The following is a 22,394-nucleotide window of genomic DNA, read 5'->3' as shown; positions in this document are numbered from 1 at the left end:
AATTTCCTTGAGTATTTCCAACCTATACCTATTGTTTTTCCGTAGGTTGATGGGATACTGTGCCTGGCCGAGATTCTTACTGATAACACCCATTCTGAAGCTACTCATGCAGAAGCAGCAGCAGTAATTGCACAGATCACATCTCCACATCTCACGTTCACTCAGCATCTCAGCAGCTTTCTGGAAAATATGGAAGAAATTGTAACAGCACTTGTCAGTAAGTTATTTATGGGACTTCTGAGTCTTTCCATTTAAAATGACTTACTCTCATTAGAAATATTGCCTAAATAATGTTTGCCATTCTTTACTTGACGGATAAAAGAACTCAGTCTTTTTTAATACTGCATCAGGGCATTCTGAAGCTACATAATATTTTTTATTCCATGTATGCATATTTGACAAAACAATATCTGTGTGAAATTCTACCATTAAAGCCACAGAAAAGACTTAGCAAAGTATCCTCTTGTCCCATGTTTGTCTGTAAAAGACCAGTTTCTAATACTTGCTAACCTTTATGCCTGTTGTATTTTCTAAACTTGCTGGAACTCAAGCTCTCCACTGCATCTACATTTGTATGATACTTCATAGGAAAAGTACAGTGCAGTATAATCTATGGGCATTGTTACAAGACAATCATTACAGAGGCCTTGTCTAGGCCATGGTAAAATGAGGTAAAGGTAACAGCAAGCTTTTCCTTACCTGGGTCAATGAGGACACTTAGAAAAACAAGATGACATTTCTCATGACTTTCTAAAGAGAGGATTCTCTTATTTCTGGCATTGTGCTCCATCCCTCTCAAATACCAGAAGCTTTCAGTCAAGCATTTGCTTCCGCTATCTGATCTGGAAATTCAGTTTTCCAGAGCTTCATGTCTAAAAGTACAGTTTGGGTCATCTAGTTTGATTTCTCATGTATAATAGATCAATACATCTGAATATTCCTCTACTGAGCTCAATGGTTACAGTTAAACTACAGAACGTCAATTTTCATGCATGTTTTTGGTGTGTTCTTTTTAAATAGAACAAGGAAAGAGTATAGTAGTGCCAGTCAGTGCTTGAGGATTCTGCAGCGCCTGGGAATTATCTGAGATGTATTTAGGCATTCTTTGGTATGCCCAAACAGAACTAGTGCTGCAGGAATCAAGGAAACAATTTATTCCTAACGACCAGACTGTCCAGCAACAAATGTTGAAAGTTCTGTTCTGAACCTGCCCTGAATCTAATGGGTGGAATTAACCTGTGTTGAGCTTGGTTCTGCTGTAGCTAGACTGCTAGTGGCACCTGACGTGATTTATTTCAGATTATTATCCAGGTTATTACAGTGTACCACAGTCAAGGGACAATCTGAACAGACTGTCCAGAAGATATCAGCAGGTGGAGCATTTCCCTGATTGGCACTGTTTAAGTTCCACAGGAGTTTTAGTAGTATATACTCTGCCCAAGAAATATGAGCATTAAAAATAGAACATGTATAACTTTGGAAGAGCCCTTTCAGTAATAACACACCAGCTTCCTTGTAATATTTATAACTCAGTAATTGAATTACTGTAATATGTTCAATTTTTACACCATGCTGAAATCCAATTGCCAGGTGATTCAGATCTTAGTTAAAATACATGTGTGTAAGGAATTAAAAGGGAGCTGTGTCTTCAGCACTTCCTATTGAAGCTGGAAAATATGCAAGGTGATCTTTGACTATAGAGAAATAGGTTTAGAGATAGGCAACACGTATAAGTATCTTGTTCTAAAAAATAGGATATATAGCAGAATTATTTTCTTATGGATCTGTTACTGTTAGCCTTCTGCCTCCTGTATTTCATTTAGTTACATCAAGCTTTATGTTGAAGAACATTCAGTGGAATACTCCCTGTAGAATGGTATACTAAGTAGACCATCTCATTAATTAGATGAATGTTAGAAACACATGGTGTCTAGGTTTGTATTTACCATCTTTCCCTGCTTTTGTGGTTCAAATGAAGGTGCCTAAGGTTATGAAGCACCCTAACAACATCATATATTATATAACTGACAAAAGAGCATTTTCTTTGTTGTTTTAAAATGTTTATCTTGATGATTATGAACTTGGTCTTAGATACTAAGATTACTAATGCAAGTTGCAGATGCTTAAATACTGATTTGAAACACCTAAACATGATTTTTGCAATGAAGAAATTACTTTTATTCAACTTCTGCATTCCTAGAACTGTGCCAAGAAGCCTCATCTGGTGAAGTTTTCCTACTGGCTTCAGCAGCTCTTGCCAATATTACTTTCTTTGATACCATGGCCTGTGAAATATTACTCCAGTTAAATGCAATGAAAATTCTTCTAGCAGCATGTTCAGACAAACACATAGTGGATACTCCATATTCCCGAGATCAGGTGAGCAGTTTCTCAGCAAGATGCTGTCTGAGCACGTTTGTGTAAAAGTCAACAGGTTTCAGGTCTATGTCTGTTTTGACATAGTCAAACCTAAGTTGCTTTCATGTCTTCCGTTTTTGGTTCTTTTCAATATATAGCTCTTTCTTTATCTGCTTCTGCTCCTTTCTATTATGAGCATTATGAAATATGAAAGCTTTTAATGTGATTCGGGGGGGAGGAAGCTAAGTTCCATATTTCTAAGACACTAGATCAAGTATTTTTTCATCAGGCACTACCATGCAATGGGGTGCTGTAGAGGCACTGCTTATTTGGCATCTCAGTGATGAATTTCACCTCAGCAGAGAAACAGGTATGATGTTTGAGGGTTTCAGTAGCTATTACTGAGGGATGGATGTTGCTAGTCAGCTCTGTTACCCTACTTCTGTTTATGAGACATTGTGAATATAACTAGAAGTCCATAATTCAGGCCTCACAAGCCCATCCCCTTCCCACCTCTGAAGTAGCCAAAAGATGATTTATGGTAGACTTGGGATCTGCATTGCCACAGAAAACTCTGTGTAACCTTCAACAGGAGCCAGGCCATGGAAATCAAGGCACAATGGACCTTAGAAACTGATTATTGGTGTTCTAGGGGGGTTATTAGGGCTGCTTTAGCTTATATTAATAGCACTCAGTAGTTTTCCAGCTCAGGAGTGTTTATGAAAAGATGGAGTTAAGCCATAATTACTGTATTGCTCTTTGGGCAAAGTCAAGGACACCAGCTGTGGTGTTTGATATGGCTGTAAACTATTATTACATATGTACAATTCTTCCTCTTCTTTTTTTGTTCCTCCTGTATGCTCTTATAGTTTTGATTTCCTTTTTTGTTTATGCCCTCATCTTAATTCTGCTGTCAGCTGTGAGCTTGCAGTTTGCTCTGTGGGTAGCATAGCAAGTCCCTTCTTTGTATGAGGCAGGCAGACAGTTAAAGAAATATGTATGACTTTATTAGTTAACAGACCAGTTCCAGGCCTTTTGCAGCTTGCAGGACATCTCATTAGCTAGAGGAACAGAGAACTGAATGGCTTCCTTCCAAGAATTGGGGACATTTCAACCCCAATAACCCCTTACATTCCTTCTTGAAATGAAAAACTAGATCAGAAAGGTGTGATGTTTTCTGTGGTGTGCTGCAGTAAGTTTCTGAACTGACTTCTTGTTATTTCTGCAGCGATGGAGACTATAAAATCATACCTTGTGTTGTTCTATTACTGAGCACCTGATGCTCAGGTGGAATCTGAGTGCTGCTCATCTTGTCTTTAAGAGCTGTCAGTGTTGCTAGTCAAGCAGTTTTAACAACCTTAAGAGAAGTTTTCCTTTGAATTCCTGAACAAGTGTGTGTTTGAGTAGATTGCTCACCTTTCAAAAGGGTAGTTGTTTCAGTGTTATATTTGGGGGGGGTGGGGTGTCTGCCTGCTACGACAGTTTTATGGAATATTTTGCTTTTTAATTTGTTCTGTGCCTAGTTGTTGCAATGATGAAAACACACTCAGCTAGAGAGAAAAGCAACACTACGATACTATATTTTATAAGGGTATTCTAAATTGCCATTTTGGCTTTTGAGATATATATTTTAACTCCTTTTAGGTACATAATAGAGTTACCAACTTTTCCCATTATATATACCGGGGGAATATATATATATTACATCCCAGCCAGTAGACATTTGCCTAAGGACATGTAGATTTAAGTTGAGTAGGTTTGGAAATTTTTTGATTCAAGTTTTTATTTTGGAATATGCAACCACTATGGAATACATTTTATGGACTGATGTCCATTCTGAATGATCAAGTCATCCTGGCCAGTAAAATAGATGAATTAGAATCAAGCTACACTAAATGTTGGAACAATTAAACAAAGAATAAGATTCATAACAAATACAACAAAATATGGTCTAATTATCATAAAATGTTATAAAAGAGCCCTTAAAACTTAAATGCCCTGTTTTTCATACAGAGGTTTAATTTAAGTAACACAATTATCCTATAGAAAACTACGCAGTATTTCTAAATACATTACTACTTTAGCATTATTACTGATTTAAGAAAATTGTCATTTTCTAAAATAGACTGTGAGAGAAATGAGAGAAAGATGGCTGAAATGCAAGAAAGGAACAGTGAGTTATGTTTCCATTTGTGCCATTTTATCTCATCTTAAAGTCACAGTATGTCCTTCTATACAGTCTATCTAAGGAGTGTAGTATTGATTAGTTATCATCCTCCATGATAGTATAAATAAGTAACATTTTGCCCAGGAGCTGGATGTCAGATGCATTCTGTGTTGCCTGCAGAAAGTATTTTCCTGCTCAAGCACCTCTAAAAGTGTTCTGTCTTTCGACTTCTGGAAAGCTTTTGTGTGCAAACGATAACAAACTTTTCCTGCCCTCACTAGCTGAAAACCAGCCTCCTTCCTCTTTCATTTCCCAGGCAGTTAGATTAGGTCAGTTAAGAAATCTAGAACTGAGTGCTGGACTTAACAATAAACAAGATAATCATTGCCCATTTTATAGAAGCATGTATTGCTTCTGTCACCAGCAATATTACATTGAGATTGCTTAGTTTTATAACAAAATACTTTGTATAGGAGTTGTCAGATGAAGCGATCATTTGCAGTTACCTTAGCCTCTAGTTTTGGGTCAAAATGGATATGAATGTGCCATGTTCTTTTTCTTTTTGCAGATACTTATTTTCTGAATAGCAGTTTTTTTACTTCAGAGGAGCATCAAAATATCCTTTCAGAAGGGTTCATGCCTAAATTCAGCAGCGTAATGTATACAGTCAGATGTCTTAATGGAGTTTAAGCATTGTCAGAAGAAGGGTTTGGCCAAAACCCTTATCATTCAGGGCCTACTTGAATTTAACCATCATTTTAGACTCTACATAGAAAAATATGAAATACGTATGTTTGTGCACAGTATGCCTATGTATAATAAATTTTTTCTCTCTGCATTCCCACTTGTCTCTTCAGTGTTGCTAGTATTCTCACTTTACCTGTGAAGTTGTGGAGGTATAGTCTAACAGCTTCTGATCTTCTGTTATTCAGGCAGACAAAGAATTAATGTGCAGTGAATACATCGTTTTTGAAGTGGCTATTTCTATGTCTAAAATCAATGAATTATGTTTCAAAAAAGTTTGAGGTGGAGAAAGGCTTTTAAGTTGGAAGGAGAAAATGGAAATGGTTGCTGCTTCCATCTCATTTAAGATTTGAAACTCTTAATATTATTCTTCGTCTACATTCCAGATCCTTTTCTCTGCTCATCCATTTTTTTTTTCAGGGCATTTAAGTTTTCCTTTTGTTGTCTTTTTCCCCCTTTTTTCTCTTACATGGGAGATTGTAGGGTGAAAAGGAGTGCAGAGACAGATGTTATTTTAACATAAGGAAGTTTTGATTTTTAAATGTTGCCTAGCACCCAGTGAAAGACTTTGAGAGCAACGTTTTTAGCAAGAATATTAACAGATCTTTTTGACTTCTTTTGAAAATCCCTGCCTGGATGAAAGGAACTTGCAGTACTACTTCTCAGTCTGAATTTCTTGAATACCGGGGAATTTATTACTCCTTGCCAACTGCTTATAGCTTCTGCTTGTTGTCATGAAGACTGTGGGGTTCCTGGCTCTATTTTCTTAAATTGCTGTCCAAATTTTCCCATATGTATGGAAGCCAGTATGGGCTAAGAACAGGGAGCTTGAAGTAGAGTTTGAGCAGTGCAGCCCATGTTAGGTGCACGTTCCTTACATCTGACAAGAAGTATTAAATAAAATCATTTCTGGTCAAGGGGAAGGCAGTTGATGAAGAGTACTCATTTATGCTTTTTAAAGCTCTCTTCTTGGAGCAAAAGTAGTATGGACGGGGGAGCTCCCTCTCCCCGTTGGATCAGAAGAGGAATACCCCTCCCACTGCTGAGCCATCAGCTGGTCTTTCCCAGGGGAGAAATGCATGTGGTTCCCTGGGACTCAATCACCTATGGCATGTTACCCAAGCAGCCAGTGCAAGGGTTAGCAGCAAAGCTTGGTGGTCTGCTTCTGTCAGGTCTGACTTCAGTAGCCCTAAGCTTCCTGTCTGGTGTTTGAAAATTATTTTCAAGATCAGCTGCAAGTAATATTTAACAGTCACAAATGGTTCAACTGCATGCTCACACACCCTTTCTGCAGTTCAACACACTTTTGTAGATTTACATATTGTGGGTAAAAATGCAACACAAAGCCTTTACGTAAGGACAAGTAGGTTATAAAAGGGTATCTGCACAGTTTTCTTGCACACGTCTCCATTAATATCCAGCTCTGGTGTTAGTATAATGATGACTAGATGTGTGGTCAGAATTGCCTTCCCTTTCAGTGTTCTGGTTGTGAACTGTGGTTGGCAAACGATACACTAAAATTGTGCAATCTTTTCCAGCATTGACTAGATCACACTGAGAAAACATATTTTCAACTAATATAGCTAGAAAGAGAGGTAATAAATTACATAATTAAGTTATTTAAAAAATCTTAAGAAATTAAAGAAGAAACAAGGCTGCCAGTAACAGATGCACAAATGAAAATTTGGCCAAAAGTCACATGACTCTATCTGAATTTTAACCATGCTGTTATATCATTGATATCCTAATTAGTTTTCTGTGTAAGACTGTAATTGTTTCCCTGACGTCCCTTCTTTCTTTTTAACTGGTTACCTCTGTCTTTGCATATACATTTGAACAATATAAAAATATAAATAACAGTATGTGTACTATAATAGTATTAAGTGGTCAGTGTTATGGGATGATACATTTCAGGGGTTGAACACTGGCTGTCTCAAACACTAAATCTTTTTGAGACAAAATGCCTGTTTAGTTACAATTCTGCCTTTCACATTTAGATTTGATGCAGGATAAAATAATGTGCTCCAACTTGCAAAGCAAGAGGTTCAGTTGGAAGAGTAAAATCTCAGCTCAATTGAAAAACTCTGCTATTCGTCGCTAGCTTAGTGTAGTGAGGTTTATATTCCTGGGATCAATTCTTAATATTGCTGCTGTCCTGGTTTTGAAGAAGCAGTTTAACTTTTCTGCATTTTTATTTAATCATCTGTAAAGTTGGGCAGACATTGCACTTACTCAGTGTAAAGTCTCTCTAGAGGAAACAAGCTATGTCAGCGCAATCCATTGCCGTTGCCTGCCAGGTTCACAGTACAATTGGGCTGGTGCTGGGCTGTGTACTGCAGAAACTATAAACAAGAGACTTTGCTGCAGGCTGTACCAATCATAAAGCTGTAAGTCAGAAATGGTTATGTATGCATTTTGCTGTGTTTGTCATCTTTTGTTCTTCAGTCCTTCAGGCAGATTTCAAACAGCCTCTGAGTTTTGCCACTGATAATTTTTTCCAAAACAGAATCACTGCCTGGGTGGAGGTTGCAATTGCAGTCTTGGTTCTGAGCAGGTGAGCTCATAAACAGTGTTTCTACAGATTACAGTTTCTTGTTTCATTTTCGTCCTCAAGCAGAAAACTATTACCTTCTAGGATAGGCACCAGAAATGACTTCCTGACCACTGTGCTTGAGTTAGTGGCACTTTGAACTAGTTCTCTGCACTTCCTGCCTCATCTAAAATGGGAGTAATTAAGTTTCCTCCCACATACTCAAACCTTGATTCCAATTAGACTAGCTAGACAAGCAAAGTTGTTTCCTACAACTGTGCATTGCCTTAGGCCAAATTGTGCGCTGCTCTAGGAACACAAGATGTCTTAGGCGTCTTTGGTTGATTGAGTCAGTTTCAAAATCTAAGCAGCTTTCTAATACCACGAAGGAAATCTGAGGGATGATTTATTCTTTTTTTTCTCCTGGATTTTCATCTGAAAGACAGAAAACTGTGGCCACAGAAGTGAGGGAGGAGACACACTTTAGCTCTGTCACTCTAAAAGAGTCACATGATCTGGTTTATGGGCGATGCCCATTCGCCATGTGACCTGTGCAGGATGCATTTCCTATTCCTTTCTTTAAAACAAAAAATGTGAGAATCTGGTTGTTCTGCCTATTCCTTAGCTAGACTAGTCAACAATATGAAGGTAAGTAAATAAAAATGTAACGAAGATACCTTTCATTCCAAAGGGTAAGATTCCTTTAGTTTTAGTCTCTGTTGCTCTACCTCAGCATTCCAAGATTATAGTTCCCTGACACAGTCTCAAAGTAGACCTAGACTTCACAAGCAGATCCTGTCTCTAACCGCTATTACTGTTTTATGGGGATGTTTGCCTCTTCCAATCAGGTGACAGAAAGACCTCTTGATCTGCTTATCTAGGTATAATTGTTTCTCTGTTTTCAGGAAGAAAACTGAATTCCCAGCCACAAAAATGGCTATCAGAAGCAACAGGAATTAAGTTTTCTATTTTAAGCTATATAATGTACTAGAGAAAAAGTCTAGAGATTTCTTAGCAAGTTTTTTTCTCCCAATAAATAGTAACCTGAAAGGTTTTTCTACCTAGACTTGATGTAATGCCTGTTCTTGACCTCTGCTGTATGTATGCTTTTGCCGTCTCCTTGTGGATTGACCTTGAATTGTGAAGTTCAGATGTTTTTAATTTACATTCAGAAACAAACTCCATTTTGTTTCTAATTAGTTGTCAGATGCCCTTTTGTTTCTGAAGATGGGTATCTGGAACTTTGCAGACACGCTCTGATTTATACTTATGTCACTTATTTGAAAGAATTACAAAATACTCTCATAATATGTAGAAAAATTAATTTTACTTAGAGATTAACCAGCCTTACAGCAGTAATTAACTGAGAGAATTAGCAATTCTATATTGATCTACTTTGCCACTCAAATTACTTGCTAATTCTCATTTTGAGCTTGTGTCTTTCTATTTATGTTGGGACTGTCAATAAAAGCTCACTGAACAGTGCGCCTTTATTATCAATAAAGGTATATTAGCATCACACCTTCCACCTCTGTAGATACCCCCCCATCCCCCAGGTTAGGTAAGTCACTCTCAAATGTGGAAGATATTGACCCTTTAACGCACTAAACCATGTGCTTTCATCTTCCTGTTGCACCTTTCTTGCTAAATAGCTGGTTTCACAATAACGAGAAACACTTTTAGATCATCTTAAATCTCTCGTTAAGGGAAAGGTATCAAGGACGCCTTCTGTTTCTTATGTGCTTCTTAGATTTAAATCTCTTTGTTAACTAAAGCATTTGAGATTTACACTCTCAGTGTATGTATCTTAGTTTATAACAAAGCATTTTCATCTAGTTTTCACTTCTGCAACAAATGTTCACTACCTTTGTGCAGTTTAATATGTATGTCACCATTAGTTGCTTAGAAGGAAAAAAGTTATTATAGTTAGTGTGATTGCATTTTTTTAGAAAGAGAATTTCCAAGCTGACTGTTGTTCTTCAAGAAGTTTTGAACAAAACTATCTTAAATGGTCTTAATTAACCATGGTTTCTCAAATTTAAATCACCCTTGACAACTGAAATTCCTATGGTTCAGTGCAAAGCAGGCTACAGAACTGAAAAGGAAGGTTCATCACTCATAAATTCAGCATGTGTGAAAGGCTGGGTGAATGGAAGGATACGATGTGGAACTAAAAACATTTTTCAAATTTTACAAATAGATTTTGTTTACTAGAGTAACCAACAAGATCAATTTTATAATAATGGATGATATTGTCACCACAGAGAGGTATCTGTGTTTACTATCTGTTTACTTATTTTGCCTACAGAAATAGAGATTTTTAGTTAGGTTTTAGATTAATTTCCAAGGCAACTGTGAGACTAGCAACATGATGCTGTACTGACATTTGAAAAGTATTAAATATCTCTATTATTTTTAAGTTTATTTATTAAGTAAGGAAATTTGCCATGGACCTAAAGGGGACCCCACTCCCGTCCAAATACCCCTGCATACCTAGTTCACTAACAAATCATTTAGAGGTGAAGATTCAAAACTTCTTCATTTTGGGTATGGTTTTTTAAGCTCTGAAAGTTAATTCCTTAGTCTCTTAGTCTTGTGAAAAATCTTACTAGTCCCAGTGGGACTATCTACATGTTAATATTTTGATGAGTTGGTGCCTCTTCAAAAGGTGCTAAAGCATGAGCTGGTCTGATAACTGTCTTCCTGGCATTTTGTGTTTTACTGTGTGTCACTACTATGTGGCTTAGGTGCGTAATGCATAGCACATATTAACAGGTAGGTGGTGAATACAGGGATAAAGCCCAGAGGCCAGTTCCTCTGGTTGGCTTTAGTAGTGTAAATCATATGACACTGACTTGAATAATTCAGTTTTCATCTGGTGGCAAACAAATGCATTAGTTCATTGTTGATGAAGTCTATTTTTCTGTGGTGTTCATTACTACAGTGGTTTTAGGGCTGCCAGTTCCCACAGAGAAAGCTGCAGCCACCAAGTTTATGGAAGTCCTGCTGTAGAGAAGCACCTGCAATTTTTGATGGATCTGGATAACAGAGACCAGAGTGTGGACTAACCTGGGTTAGTCTATTGGAGAGCTCTGCTAGCATACAGATATTGGAGATGCATGGATCAAGATCTAGCTCCAGAATGGATCTGCCTAGCAGACATACAGGCACTGAGGCAGGGTATTATGCTGGATGGGATCAGTTCTGCAGCACATGGTTTCTAAGGCAGTTCACTATAATCTTGCATAAGGTTGGGCAATAGAATGTGAGTTCAGATGTTTCATTAAAAAAATTCCACATATCATGACGAAACTTCTTTTTTTTTTCTCTGGAAAATCTCTGACATCTGAAAATCCCACATATCAAGAGATCAATAGGATACTGGAATTTGTGACTGGCTTCAGTACAGACTTTCTGCATGGTATGATAGCACTGGCAAATGATCACAGCTTATGTGCCCTCTCTTCAGGGTATCTTCTTTTTTATAGTTTGACCTGACCACTACAAGTTCATTGCATGGCTTAGGAATCCAGAAAAATTGCAAGAATCATAAATTGTCTCAGGGGCCAGTTCTTTATAATCCTGGAGTGTAATCTTCTAGAAAAAAAAAGTCAATTAATGAAATTAATACTAAATATTGCAGTTGAACAGTAGAGATTCCATGTTAAATATTTTCAAGTCTTTCAATTATAAAAGCGGTTTTGGTATCTACTTTTTCCAGTAATTTTCATCTATTTTCCACCACCTAAGCCTGGTGGTAGAAAGGCAGTCACTTTTATCTGTATCTGTTTGTGTGCTCCACATCTCACCATAACATCTGAACTGGTTTGCTGATTCAACAGGACTTCACAGTTATTTTTGAGAGACTGCCTAAGGCTTTATGAAATTTGGAACCAGATAATGGGAAAAGAGAGGCGAAGATAAAGACTGCAGCATGAGCCTATGTATTATTAGACAGTGGGAGAGATGCCACTGGAAGAGTTCTGTTTATGGTTTTTGATCAACTCTAAATCCACAAGAAATGAGACTCATTAATATCAGTGCTCACAGAAGTGTTGCTTTTCGAAGCAAACTGAGTCTACATTTAAGTTTGTGCTTTCCTCTAGAGACTTCACCTTTGTATTAAACTTCATTGACCTTTAGTCTGTATTACAGAGGAAATTTTCGTGTAAGCTGAATTTTAAAATAGGCAAGTATAGGGGAAATATAGCGTTTAAAGTCAACTCTTCAGCTTGCCTATTATGTGTTTACATTATGCTATTTCACATTACATTGTTTATATCACAGGAAAATGTGACTTTTTGGGGGAAAGAAAAATCTACCCATATGGACTGAGCTAATCTATAGTTTAAGTGCCTTTCAAGTCCTACTAAGATTTAGAAAGATAATATAGGTAGAACTTGATGGTTATTGATGATAAGGGTCTTTTATAAACCCCTCTGGAGAAGGTTACATAAAAACCCACTAGGCTAGTTCATAAATACATTGCAAATTATTGGGGGGTGGGGGGGTGGAAATAATCAACGCAAAGGAAGTATAAATGTAACCTCAAATAATTTTTGGTGTCAAAAGATACATACAAAATATTTTTATGTATGAAAATACTTATTAGACAAAATAACTTGAAACAGTGGAATAATTGGCACGTATTCAAATTCTGTTTAATTGAATTCTTCACCTGTGGCTGAGAGAGCCACATGGGGTACAGATTCTGCATAGAGGAAGCAATTTTCATTAACAGGATATAATTTAGAATGAGAAAACATATACACTCTGCCTGAAACACCACTAATAATGAATATGGAATAAATATATAGGCATATACTGAGTTACCATATTTCTACCTGTCACTCCTTAGAGTTTCAGCAACTCATTTGCATCCTAAGTAAGTATATTTATTCAGAGAGATGACACTGTAACACTACCTTTAAAAGTGGAAGACCTTTATGTCACAGCATCAAAAATGAGTCATCCTTGTTATTAAAATGGCAAAGTGAGATCAGAATGGTGATTTGATCTCATGCCTACTTACATCTAAGAAGTTTGCTTATTTGTGAACTGACACTGTACTTTTAAAAATCTGATGACCAGTTCTCAAACGGATCATTATTTTTGAGGCTGATCAGTTTTTCTCAACAAGAATAGAGAAAATTAAAACCTCTTAAGAAAGAATATTATTTCTATTTTGTGTTGTAATGATCTATAGCATTTATTATTTGGTCTCTCACATACACTGTTAATATTGAGATGTGTTTGCATGCAGGAAGCAAGTTATTTGAAGGATAAGGTAAAAAAGAATATCTTCTTGCAGGACATATGAGAGAAAGTATATGATATCAATGAAGGGAAGGGGTGATTGAAAGGCAACAGCTCCACATGATCCAGTCTCTGTCAAAGGCTTGCTGCATCACTTTAAGCAAGCTGAGTTATACCTAGTCTTGAAAACAGTTAGTGCTATTTTGGATAAAAAATTCTGTAAATCAGGATCTCAAAATGTGTTTCTGTTGGTACAAAACCTAATCTTGGCCTTAGCTCAGGAAAGGTATAAACAGAATTTTAAATCTAGCTCATTTTAGGACAGTGTTTTGACACGAACACAACTTACGGCTTCACTAAAACTAAAAAGTATTCCTTAAATACTTCCTTGAATCAAGGGTCAAAATTCCAAATCTGCCGTTTCAGTGGCATCTTCCAGTTCAGCGTTTCAGCTGAACTCTGAAGCAGAAACATAACAATAACTTAGTGCAACTGAACACATGCTACATTCTGGTTCTTAGCCTTTACTGTGAGCTCTGCTTGAGCTGGAATGTGACTATAGGATTGGTTCCAGGCAGCTCCTAGCTGAATTCTAGGGTTTAGATAGATAAAGGGTTTTTTCGGTGTTGTTTTTTATTAATTTTTATCTTCCTCTTTCTACCAATTTGACCACTGAACAAATTTGCTGCATAGATCTTTATATGACAGTTTTTACGCAGGCGTATAGGAGTGTGAGAAAAAGAAGTTTTCCTTTTCTTGTTCTCTGAATTTCAGTTCGCAGCCATATGTAAGATAAAGACCCCTGAGAAATCAAAAAGGTGGAAATAGACTGTTCAACTACAAGAATGCTTTTCAATTTATTGGGTTTTCCATATTTCTGCCATATTAATTTTATAAAGCACAGTGCTATTTAATATTTATGAATTGTAGGGCTATACTTCATATTTCCTTCTTTTTAATAACAGGTGGTAACAATATTGGCAAACATGTCTGTCTTGGACCAGTGTACATCAGAAATCATTCAAGGAAATGGTATGTATTTTATCTGAGTTATATTCTGTATTTGTTTGTGGAGAATGTGGGTTGATGGGAAACAAGTGGTTACAAGGTAAGGGAGAAAGACTTCACTAATAATATTATATTTTGCATCCTGTCTCTGCTGGATATAGCACATTGCTGCAGGGTGCAAAAATGAGTCCTTGGGATGGTTCTATGTAACGGAAATAAATTATCACTGCTTTAGAAAACTTTGCACGTATGACCATGTCACTGACGTTCTTGTGTGTGTGACTTACTCATAGATACAAAGCAAGATAGTACCAAGTGTTTCAACAACCTTTATTTTGGTAACTACATTGTAGTAGTTGTTATTAGTGGCAGTTCTTACACATTGAAAGACATCACCTGATATTGAGCAATGCATACCTGCATTTTGTGACACTTTTTTCACAGGTATTCAGAAGTATTATAAATTTTGAAGCATTATGTTTTAATTACCATACAGCAGTTGCCAGTTTTTTCCCCACACTTCTTTAAATATCATGAGAAATTCATTACGTTGAAAAAACCCTACGTGTTATAGGCCCACCAGATATCTGAGAAGTTAGGTCAATAATTCTGTGGATAAGGATACAGGAAAGCAAAACTGCCTTATTAATACACCTACCAGCAAATTCACGGCCAAGCTATATAGTAAGACAGCCTTTTTTTTTTTTTTTGTGGGAGATATTAAATTACAGTGAAGCTTCACATATATTGTTTTTTCTGTCCCAGGAATATTCCTTCCATGCTTTTTAAATTAAGGTTTGGATAGGAGTAGTTTGCATTTGGAACCATTTGAATCTCAGACATGGCTGGCTGTAGGTGGGGGAAGGGGTTTCAGAAAGGATCTACATGGAAGTGGGTCTTGAAATAGAATTGGCCAATTCCTATGTAATATTGCACTTAGATGTTCCTTGCATTTCAGTGGAAAATTTGAGCTCTGTGCACACAAATAAGACTGTCAGGGAGCAGGCACAACTAATTTACTTGATGTGATCCATGTGTGCACAGAGGTAGTGTGCATTTGATATCCTTGCTAAGGCGGATAGTTGTTGCAGTTTGAGACCAAATGACAACGTAGAGGTTGAATGGATCTGGATACCGAAGCAATTTAATCCTGACTTCTCTGTCCCATGCAGAAGACACTGCGGTGTGGCAAGGTGGGACAGAGCAAGGCAGGTTAGCATAGTGGTTTCTTTTATGACATTATAAGGCTTATAAGAAGCCTTAAAAGGCTTCTTATATGACCTCCTTGTTGCATGGTAGGGATGGGGCAGTCCCAGAGAGAGGTTAGTCAGGTCCACGTGGTGGTTCCTGCCATGCTCCTTGTCCAAGGTCCCTGTGTTCCTGGAGGTTGGATAGGTGGTCCTGGACCTCCTGGTGCAGGCACATGGGGTTTCCCTACCTAGAGTCTTTTCTAGGAACTGTTGGTAGGATGCTGACATTTCCTAGGAACCTAGGTGTCTGTAATTGTAGGATTGGGTAGAGAATCATTTGTCTGTCTGACTTGTGCTGTTGTTCTCTGATTTGCTGTTGTTAGCACTCACAATCCAGATAAGCCCTGGAAGCTTTTGCACTCCTAACAGATTGGTTATGTAGCTTGGCTATTTATTTCCCTGAGCACGCCAAAACCTGTTTTGCTGTTTGGGACAGGTGTTTGATCATATTTCATCTACTTCTACTACAGCGGAAACCTGATTGAAGTTAATGAAATTATACTAACAGCTATGCCAACTAGGCCTAACTCATGCTAGATACCACAGCACAGGGAGATGTACAAGTGGATTGTCAAGCACAATGCGATGAAGTAAAGTTTGTGCATACACTCCATAATACAAGTTCACACAGAAACATTTGCCCCCAGGATTTTGAGATGGTTTGACACTCGTCTTGTGTATAAAGGCTTTTTGTGACTGCTTAACGTTATAATAATCAGATCCTGGTCAGAAGCCCGATTCACAAAGTGAGAAGGGTCTTTGAATCATGGAGAGTTTAGATACATTTTCTTCTCAACTTTGACTTTTTTTGTATGTTGATTGATTATTATCTAACTGCATGATTCTGATGCTAATTTTCTTAATTATTTATGCAAATGTTCTAGTAGTTAAAATCCTCTGATGCTACCTGAAGTAATCTGAATGCCTGATAGCATATGGAGTCTAATAACACATAATTGTTTCTACATTTAAAATAATCTAGAAAATAGAAATCAGTACAGTCTCACCTGTTTTTGTGCTGCTACAATAAGAATGTCAACTCCTACAGGCAACAATAAGTTAATGAAACCATTTTGACATGGATGACATTGTCTCTTCTGAAGTGAAGAGTTAGTCGTACAGTACACTTCAAGAGCCAGAATTTCATCATTTCCTTCATTAAAAGACTCTCCATTCTAAAATACCCTTAAACAGTTTGAGATGGGAAGTTTTAAACGCTTGCTTAAAAATACATAAACTGAAAAAAAAAATTTACTTTCCTTTAATTCAAGCAAAACTTGATGCAGGGACCTGAAATATGTCATTACAGGTTTTTAGGTTAGTGATTACATTAAGGTTAGTTTAGAAGCAATAAATTTGTGAAATCTAAAATACTAACTTGTAGAGGAGTCAAGAAGTTGGAAGAGGGAAGAGTTAGTGCATGTTCTAGTTCCAGAAGTTCTGTACCTTCCTAGTGAAGACAAACTTATGCACAGATCGGATGTGCCTGAATGCTGATGGCCAAATTGCACTCCAAATTTATGCATTCTTCATGCCCTATTTGGGCAATGATTGGTCTGTATTTACCTAGCTTGCTTTTTCCCTTTACTTTTTTGGACTGAGTTTTTACTGGAGAAAGGATAACAATGACTCTTATATCCTTCTAGGTGTTCAACTTTTAATGGAAATGCTCTTTGAAAGATCATCTTCAGGAAATTCGGCAGAAGTTGCTGCTTGTGAGCGAGTCCAGCAGAAATCTGCAGTTACGCTGGCACGACTCAGCCGAGATCCTGAGGTGGCAGATGCAGCCGTAAAACTCAGCTGTAAGGATGTATCACTGTCCTGGTTTCAGCCCGGGTAGAGTTAATGGCAGACTGAAAAAGAGGGAGGAACTGACAGTCATAGAGAAGCTCTCTTCAATTTTTAGCCTCACTTGGTACACTTTATGGAACAGGTTCCCTATACAGCCTGTTCATAGAGTGACTGAGGAGGCTGTGCTAAATGAACTTCTGGCTCATTTCCCAGAGGAACCAAGGTGCAGCGTCTGCTCCACACACAGCTGTGGCAGACTGTGCCAACTGACAGTGCTGCTTTCTCCAGTCCTTTATTTAAACCCTTGTGCAGGATCTGTCAGTGGACAAAAAATTTGGGCCCCTGCAGGTTCAGATGTGATAAATCTAACAGGAAGCAACACATTCTTTTGGCTGGAGTTTTTAAGGGCATGTGGGAGGATTGACAGGGAAGAAACGGGAGTCACAATTTCCACTCTGAAACAGCAATAGTGGGTAAAAACAACGCATTTGTTTGTTTATGCTTTACAACTATTAATTATGACTGCTCTGAACTGCGTAGCTCCAGGCACAGTCCCTTAACTATTTGCATATCATCTTTGCATTAGAGATCATACCTACTGAGGAAGATAAATATGAAACATCTAAAAATAGACCTAATCTCAAAATAAGGAGTTTGTTTTTCTAAATTATTTATCCTGATACTCTTTTGTGCACTCAGGTATTCCTCGCCTAATTAAACTTTGCAGATCACCAGCTGAAAGAAATAACAGTGACTCTGTTTTAGTGGCATGTCTGGTATGTACATTTTAATCTTTCTTTCACACTTAGCCTGAAAAAGGCAGAAAAAACAGCCCTTTAGATATCAAAATGCGTAGAGTATTGCAGGAATGTTTTAAATTCATGCGAGGGTCTTCTGCTTTTCCCCTTAAGCATAATCCTGTACAGTGTCAATTATTTATCCTCTGATTGAAGATTTAAGCACATAAGGAAAAATGGCTTCATCTTCACATTACTGAGCACTAAAAAATTTCACTGGAACACTTCAGAACTTAAGGTTTCAATAATTGTTAAACTCCATTCTCTGATGTTGCTATGTTTGCTGAAATGAGCCTTGAATCACAGGGGTAAACAGCCCTTTATCTGCACACACACATATGTATGGAAATATTTCTGTAAAGTGGCCAAAGAGAGGAAAGGAGATTTTCTTGCATTACAGTCCTTTTTTTTTCTTTTTGAGTCTCCAAGACGATGTAGCGTCCAGCCAAGGAGTGGCCAACAGAAGGTTAATGCTTTCTCTGCTTAGGAGAAAGATCCCAGCTGCTGGCCCTGCACTACATGGACTGTAAGCCCCGGCCAACTGTTGGGAGTCGAGTATTTCACCTAGCATTCTGTGAGAGGAAAGAGCTCTGGGGACATGGGTGGTCTAAGGTTAGGAGATACGTTTTGATGAATAAAGACTGAAATATATTGTTTGATGGTGCTTTTTCGTATTCATGTTATTTTAAATGTAAAAGTAAAACTTGGTTATTGCAGCTTTGATTAACATCTAGCTTTGTACCAGCACATGAGAAGTTTTGCTTGCTTAAGCAGGACTTGTTCAGGATGAAGAGAGTATCAATGTGAGCATAAGAAGTGCTGTGGTTATTCCTCATACATGCCAAGAAGGTTTGTTAATCTTGTATGGATAGAGCAGAGGTCACAGAGTGATGGCAGCAAACCAGACTGTGATTTTTCTGTCTCATTGAAGTTGTTGCTGCACATTCCTTGAATTCATGCCTATTGCTTGAGATCTTACCTGCCTGTCTGTCTCAGCAATTCTGCTTCTCCTGATATTTTTGTAACAGTCTGATGACGCTTTCTGCTAAACATGTGGCAAAAATATTGTCCTTGAGACATAAGCTGCTTCAGGCTCTGATAGATATTGTCACTAAAAGTCTAATGGCTTGCACTCTTTGGTATTTTTAGCTTGGTTTTTGTACGTTTTGAAGCAGGCAACTAACTCTTGTGTTAGTGCTGCATTGACAAACAGCATAGAGATAAGCTGATCACAACTATCAGACCTTACTAATAGAAGACAGTTTTTGTTTGTGAGGAAAGCCAGCCTGCTTTCCAGCTGTATCTGTCATGTCAGGTTGCCAGAAGGTATGTAATTGTACATTTTTCTTCAGTGAGAAAAACAAGTAACTTTCAAAGAATGGAAGACTTTATGAAGATAATAGTAACATCAATGAAATTTTATTGTGCAGCCTCAGAATTGGAACAACTGGCAGTTTTATTTGTCGTTACGTTGAAATGTACATCTTCTTTCTACTACACTCGTACCTAAAAGATTTCTGTTATGGGCATTGCATAAAGCTTCAGTAGCAAACATTTTCTGCATCAGATGGCTTATAGTTCTCATAAATAAGACAAAACTTAAGAGTTGAGACAAAAAGAGGCAGTGTGAGATGTGCAGCAGATCAGACATCGGTTTACAATCTAAGTGCTCTGACGCTCACCTCAGTGTTCTTTAACACCACAGTGTCCTTGCTGCTCAGGACTAATGTGCCCAAAAAGAATCGTCATTTAACAGCTGCATTTGAGGGGAGATTCATCTGACAGATAAAGACAGTAATGAGAGCTTAGCCAGGCAGAAGACTCCATAGACCTGCACAGTTCACTTTTGAATCTAGGCTATTATTTAGAGATAGTTACAACGGATTCCTGCAATGAAGACTTTGTCAACCCTTAACAGTATTACAATTGTGTTGTTTTGTTTTTCTAGGCAGCCTTACGGAGACTAGCCGTTATGAGTCCTGATGGACTTGAAGATTCAGATTTTCAGCAGCTAGTAAAGCCCAGACTTGTGGATTCCTTTCTGCTATGCACAAATATGGAAGAGAGCTTTGTATAAATGTGAGCCAAACCCTTTGAAAAACAATCAAGTTGATAGGAATACAATAAGAAAATAGATATCAAATTTTATTTACTTTTGGTCCTGTTGTTATTTATGACTTATTTATTTTAAAACCATGAACATCTGGTGTGTAGGAGCAAAGAAAAAGAATTACTAAACTTGTTTCGGTGGTTTGCAAAGGTAATTTTTTATTTTATTTTCCTTCCAAGACATGTCAACAGACCTTATCACCGCGATCTAACAAAATCTTGTTGTCTTGTTTAATATAGTTGAATCAAGGTAATGAAGCCAAGAATTTGGTGCTCTGATGTTAAATGCTTCTAATAATGTTTTATTGCTTATATTTTTCTACAGTTAGAATATTTTGCATTTTTTTAAAGAAATGCTTGTCTCATGCATTTGCTGCATTAGAAGAAAAATAATGCTTAAAGCTGCAAGTATATACTTTGAAATGAAAGAGATATCATAGTCTGAGTCCAGTTCTTAACTGTTGCTATTTTTTAATAGAATTATGAAAATAGGTAACTGTGATTAGCTGAGAATTTTTTTCTGAAAATTTTCAAATACTGTCTTGGACTGATGTTAGAGGACATTCTTACGCTGTATAAAGATGTGCTCCATTAGAGGATACACACTTGCAGACAATTTTTTTATTTACATTTACTGAAATTTCCTAAAGAAATTGAGAGAATTCTAGGAAAATCTTTATGAGATCAAACACACATCATCAATGGGAAGGTATCCACATGAGACTTAAAATCATCACACAGAGATAATTTTCTCTCCTTTCCAAGCCTTACAAGAACTGGAAGTGAGCATGTCCAGACATGTTTTTAATATTCAAGCTACTACTTTTGTGAAAAGTTGTGCATGCATACAATAAATAATCAGAACAGATAAATTGATTGTAACTTGAATTTCCATTTTTCTGTTTTTCTAACTAGTCCTGTATTTCTAAAACTCTGAAATAGGACTTTCAGGAGCTCTTGGAATTGACAAAAGGAGATTTTACCAATGGATAACAACACAAAGAATAGAATTGATTTTAAAATAAATTTATTTTTTTTCATGAACATTCCTCCTAAAATTTGCCTTTTCCTTTTAATCAAGAAATGATACAAATTTAAAATTACTCAACTGGCAATATCTTGAGAGCGTTTTTCACCCCAACTTCTCACAAAGCACTCTGTAGATTATGAAAGTATAGGTATTTTTTTCTTGATGGCTTGCAACTATTACTCTGGATCATTTCACGATCCACAACTTTAGGGTACTAGGCCATCTGCCAAAAAAGTAAGTACATTTCTTCTTTACTGTACTTTGTAGATATGTTAAGCAGCTTAATTCAATAATGTTTATTTAGTATTATGTGGTGTTTAGATGAAAGGCACCAGGAAATTGCTAAGCTGTGACTGCCTTCCACATTTCCTGTGTCTGAGAAACCTGTCCTGCTTCAAGCAGTGATAAATGGTGGCTACTTTTTTCTCCCCTTAAGTATATGGGTTAAGAAGTCTCTGCCTTAACGTTTCTTCCTTGTAATGTCTTCATTTAACTATGAGCTCTATCTTGTCTGAAGTTTTAAAACATTAGAAAACATACATTGACCTCTGCCATAAGCAACTACTCAAAGATAAGCGTTGAATCAGATGTTTCACAGATGTAATTTTCTAGTAAAAGCAGAAATGAATTCTGCTTTGTTTGCTGACTTTGAGACAGCTCCTTAAAGTTCTGAGATTGTTAAGATGTATGGTACTGTACAGCTTTAAAAATATTATACAAGTGATGGGTTTTAACACTTTCCTCACTAAGCAGAAATACTTGTATGAACCATGGATGCTTTAAATGGTAAATTCAACATGCTTGGTATAAACAATGAACTCATAAATCTCATAAAAAATGAACTCACTAAGGTCCTGTTGCTATCATGCTGATAGCGTGTTAATCCCTAATAGAATACAACATATCAAATTCTGTTGTGAATGTGCTGTACCGAACCTCGTTCTGTCAGCTGCAACTAACACCAGAGATGTTAGTTTGTAGATGGGGTAGGGTTTATCCCATAATAGGTAAAGTTAAAATCTCATTAAAAAAAAGTCAACACATGTAAAGTGAACTGAAGTAACTATTAAGAAAATGCTGTTCTGACTCATAATATTTTAAAGCCATTTCTAACAGGTCAATCAAATATTCATTGAGCAGGCCAGTAGCAATGAATGAGTCTAATTTGCTCTCAGATACAATAATGTGAATCCACATCAACTGATTTTACTACAGATACTCTCAATATGTAAATATGTGGCCATAATTCTAGGCCCATATTGTCCATTCAGATGTGTTCATATTGTGAATGTGGCTGTTGACATTAGAGAAACAAAATACATTTAGGTGGATCTCACATCTGTAGTAGAAAAAT

General features: G+C 37.1%; 1 protein-coding gene across 1 annotated transcript in view; it reads left to right on the top strand.

Moving 5' to 3' along the window:
• INSC (inscuteable homolog (Drosophila)) overlaps positions 1-20,165 on the top strand; it is a 63,830-nt gene extending 43,665 nt beyond the window's left edge. Inside the window, exons 6-11 of the mRNA XM_010295198.1 lie at positions 46-217; positions 2,201-2,379; positions 14,021-14,087; positions 16,960-17,115; positions 17,804-17,880; positions 19,850-20,165. Of these exons, the coding sequence (XP_010293500.1) occupies positions 46-217; positions 2,201-2,379; positions 14,021-14,087; positions 16,960-17,115; positions 17,804-17,880; positions 19,850-19,978 (780 nt within the window). The 3' untranslated portion in view covers positions 19,979-20,165. The remainder of the gene's footprint in view (positions 1-45; positions 218-2,200; positions 2,380-14,020; positions 14,088-16,959; positions 17,116-17,803; positions 17,881-19,849) is intronic.
• The last annotated feature ends 2,229 nt before the right edge of the window (positions 20,166-22,394 follow it).

Source organism: Phaethon lepturus, unplaced genomic scaffold (genome assembly GCF_000687285.1).
Source record: "Phaethon lepturus isolate BGI_N335 unplaced genomic scaffold, ASM68728v1 scaffold8099, whole genome shotgun sequence".
Lineage (NCBI taxonomy): Eukaryota > Metazoa > Chordata > Aves > Phaethontiformes > Phaethontidae > Phaethon > Phaethon lepturus.
The sequence above is the reverse complement of the archived record's forward strand: the minus strand, read 5'-3'. Positions and strand labels throughout refer to the sequence as shown.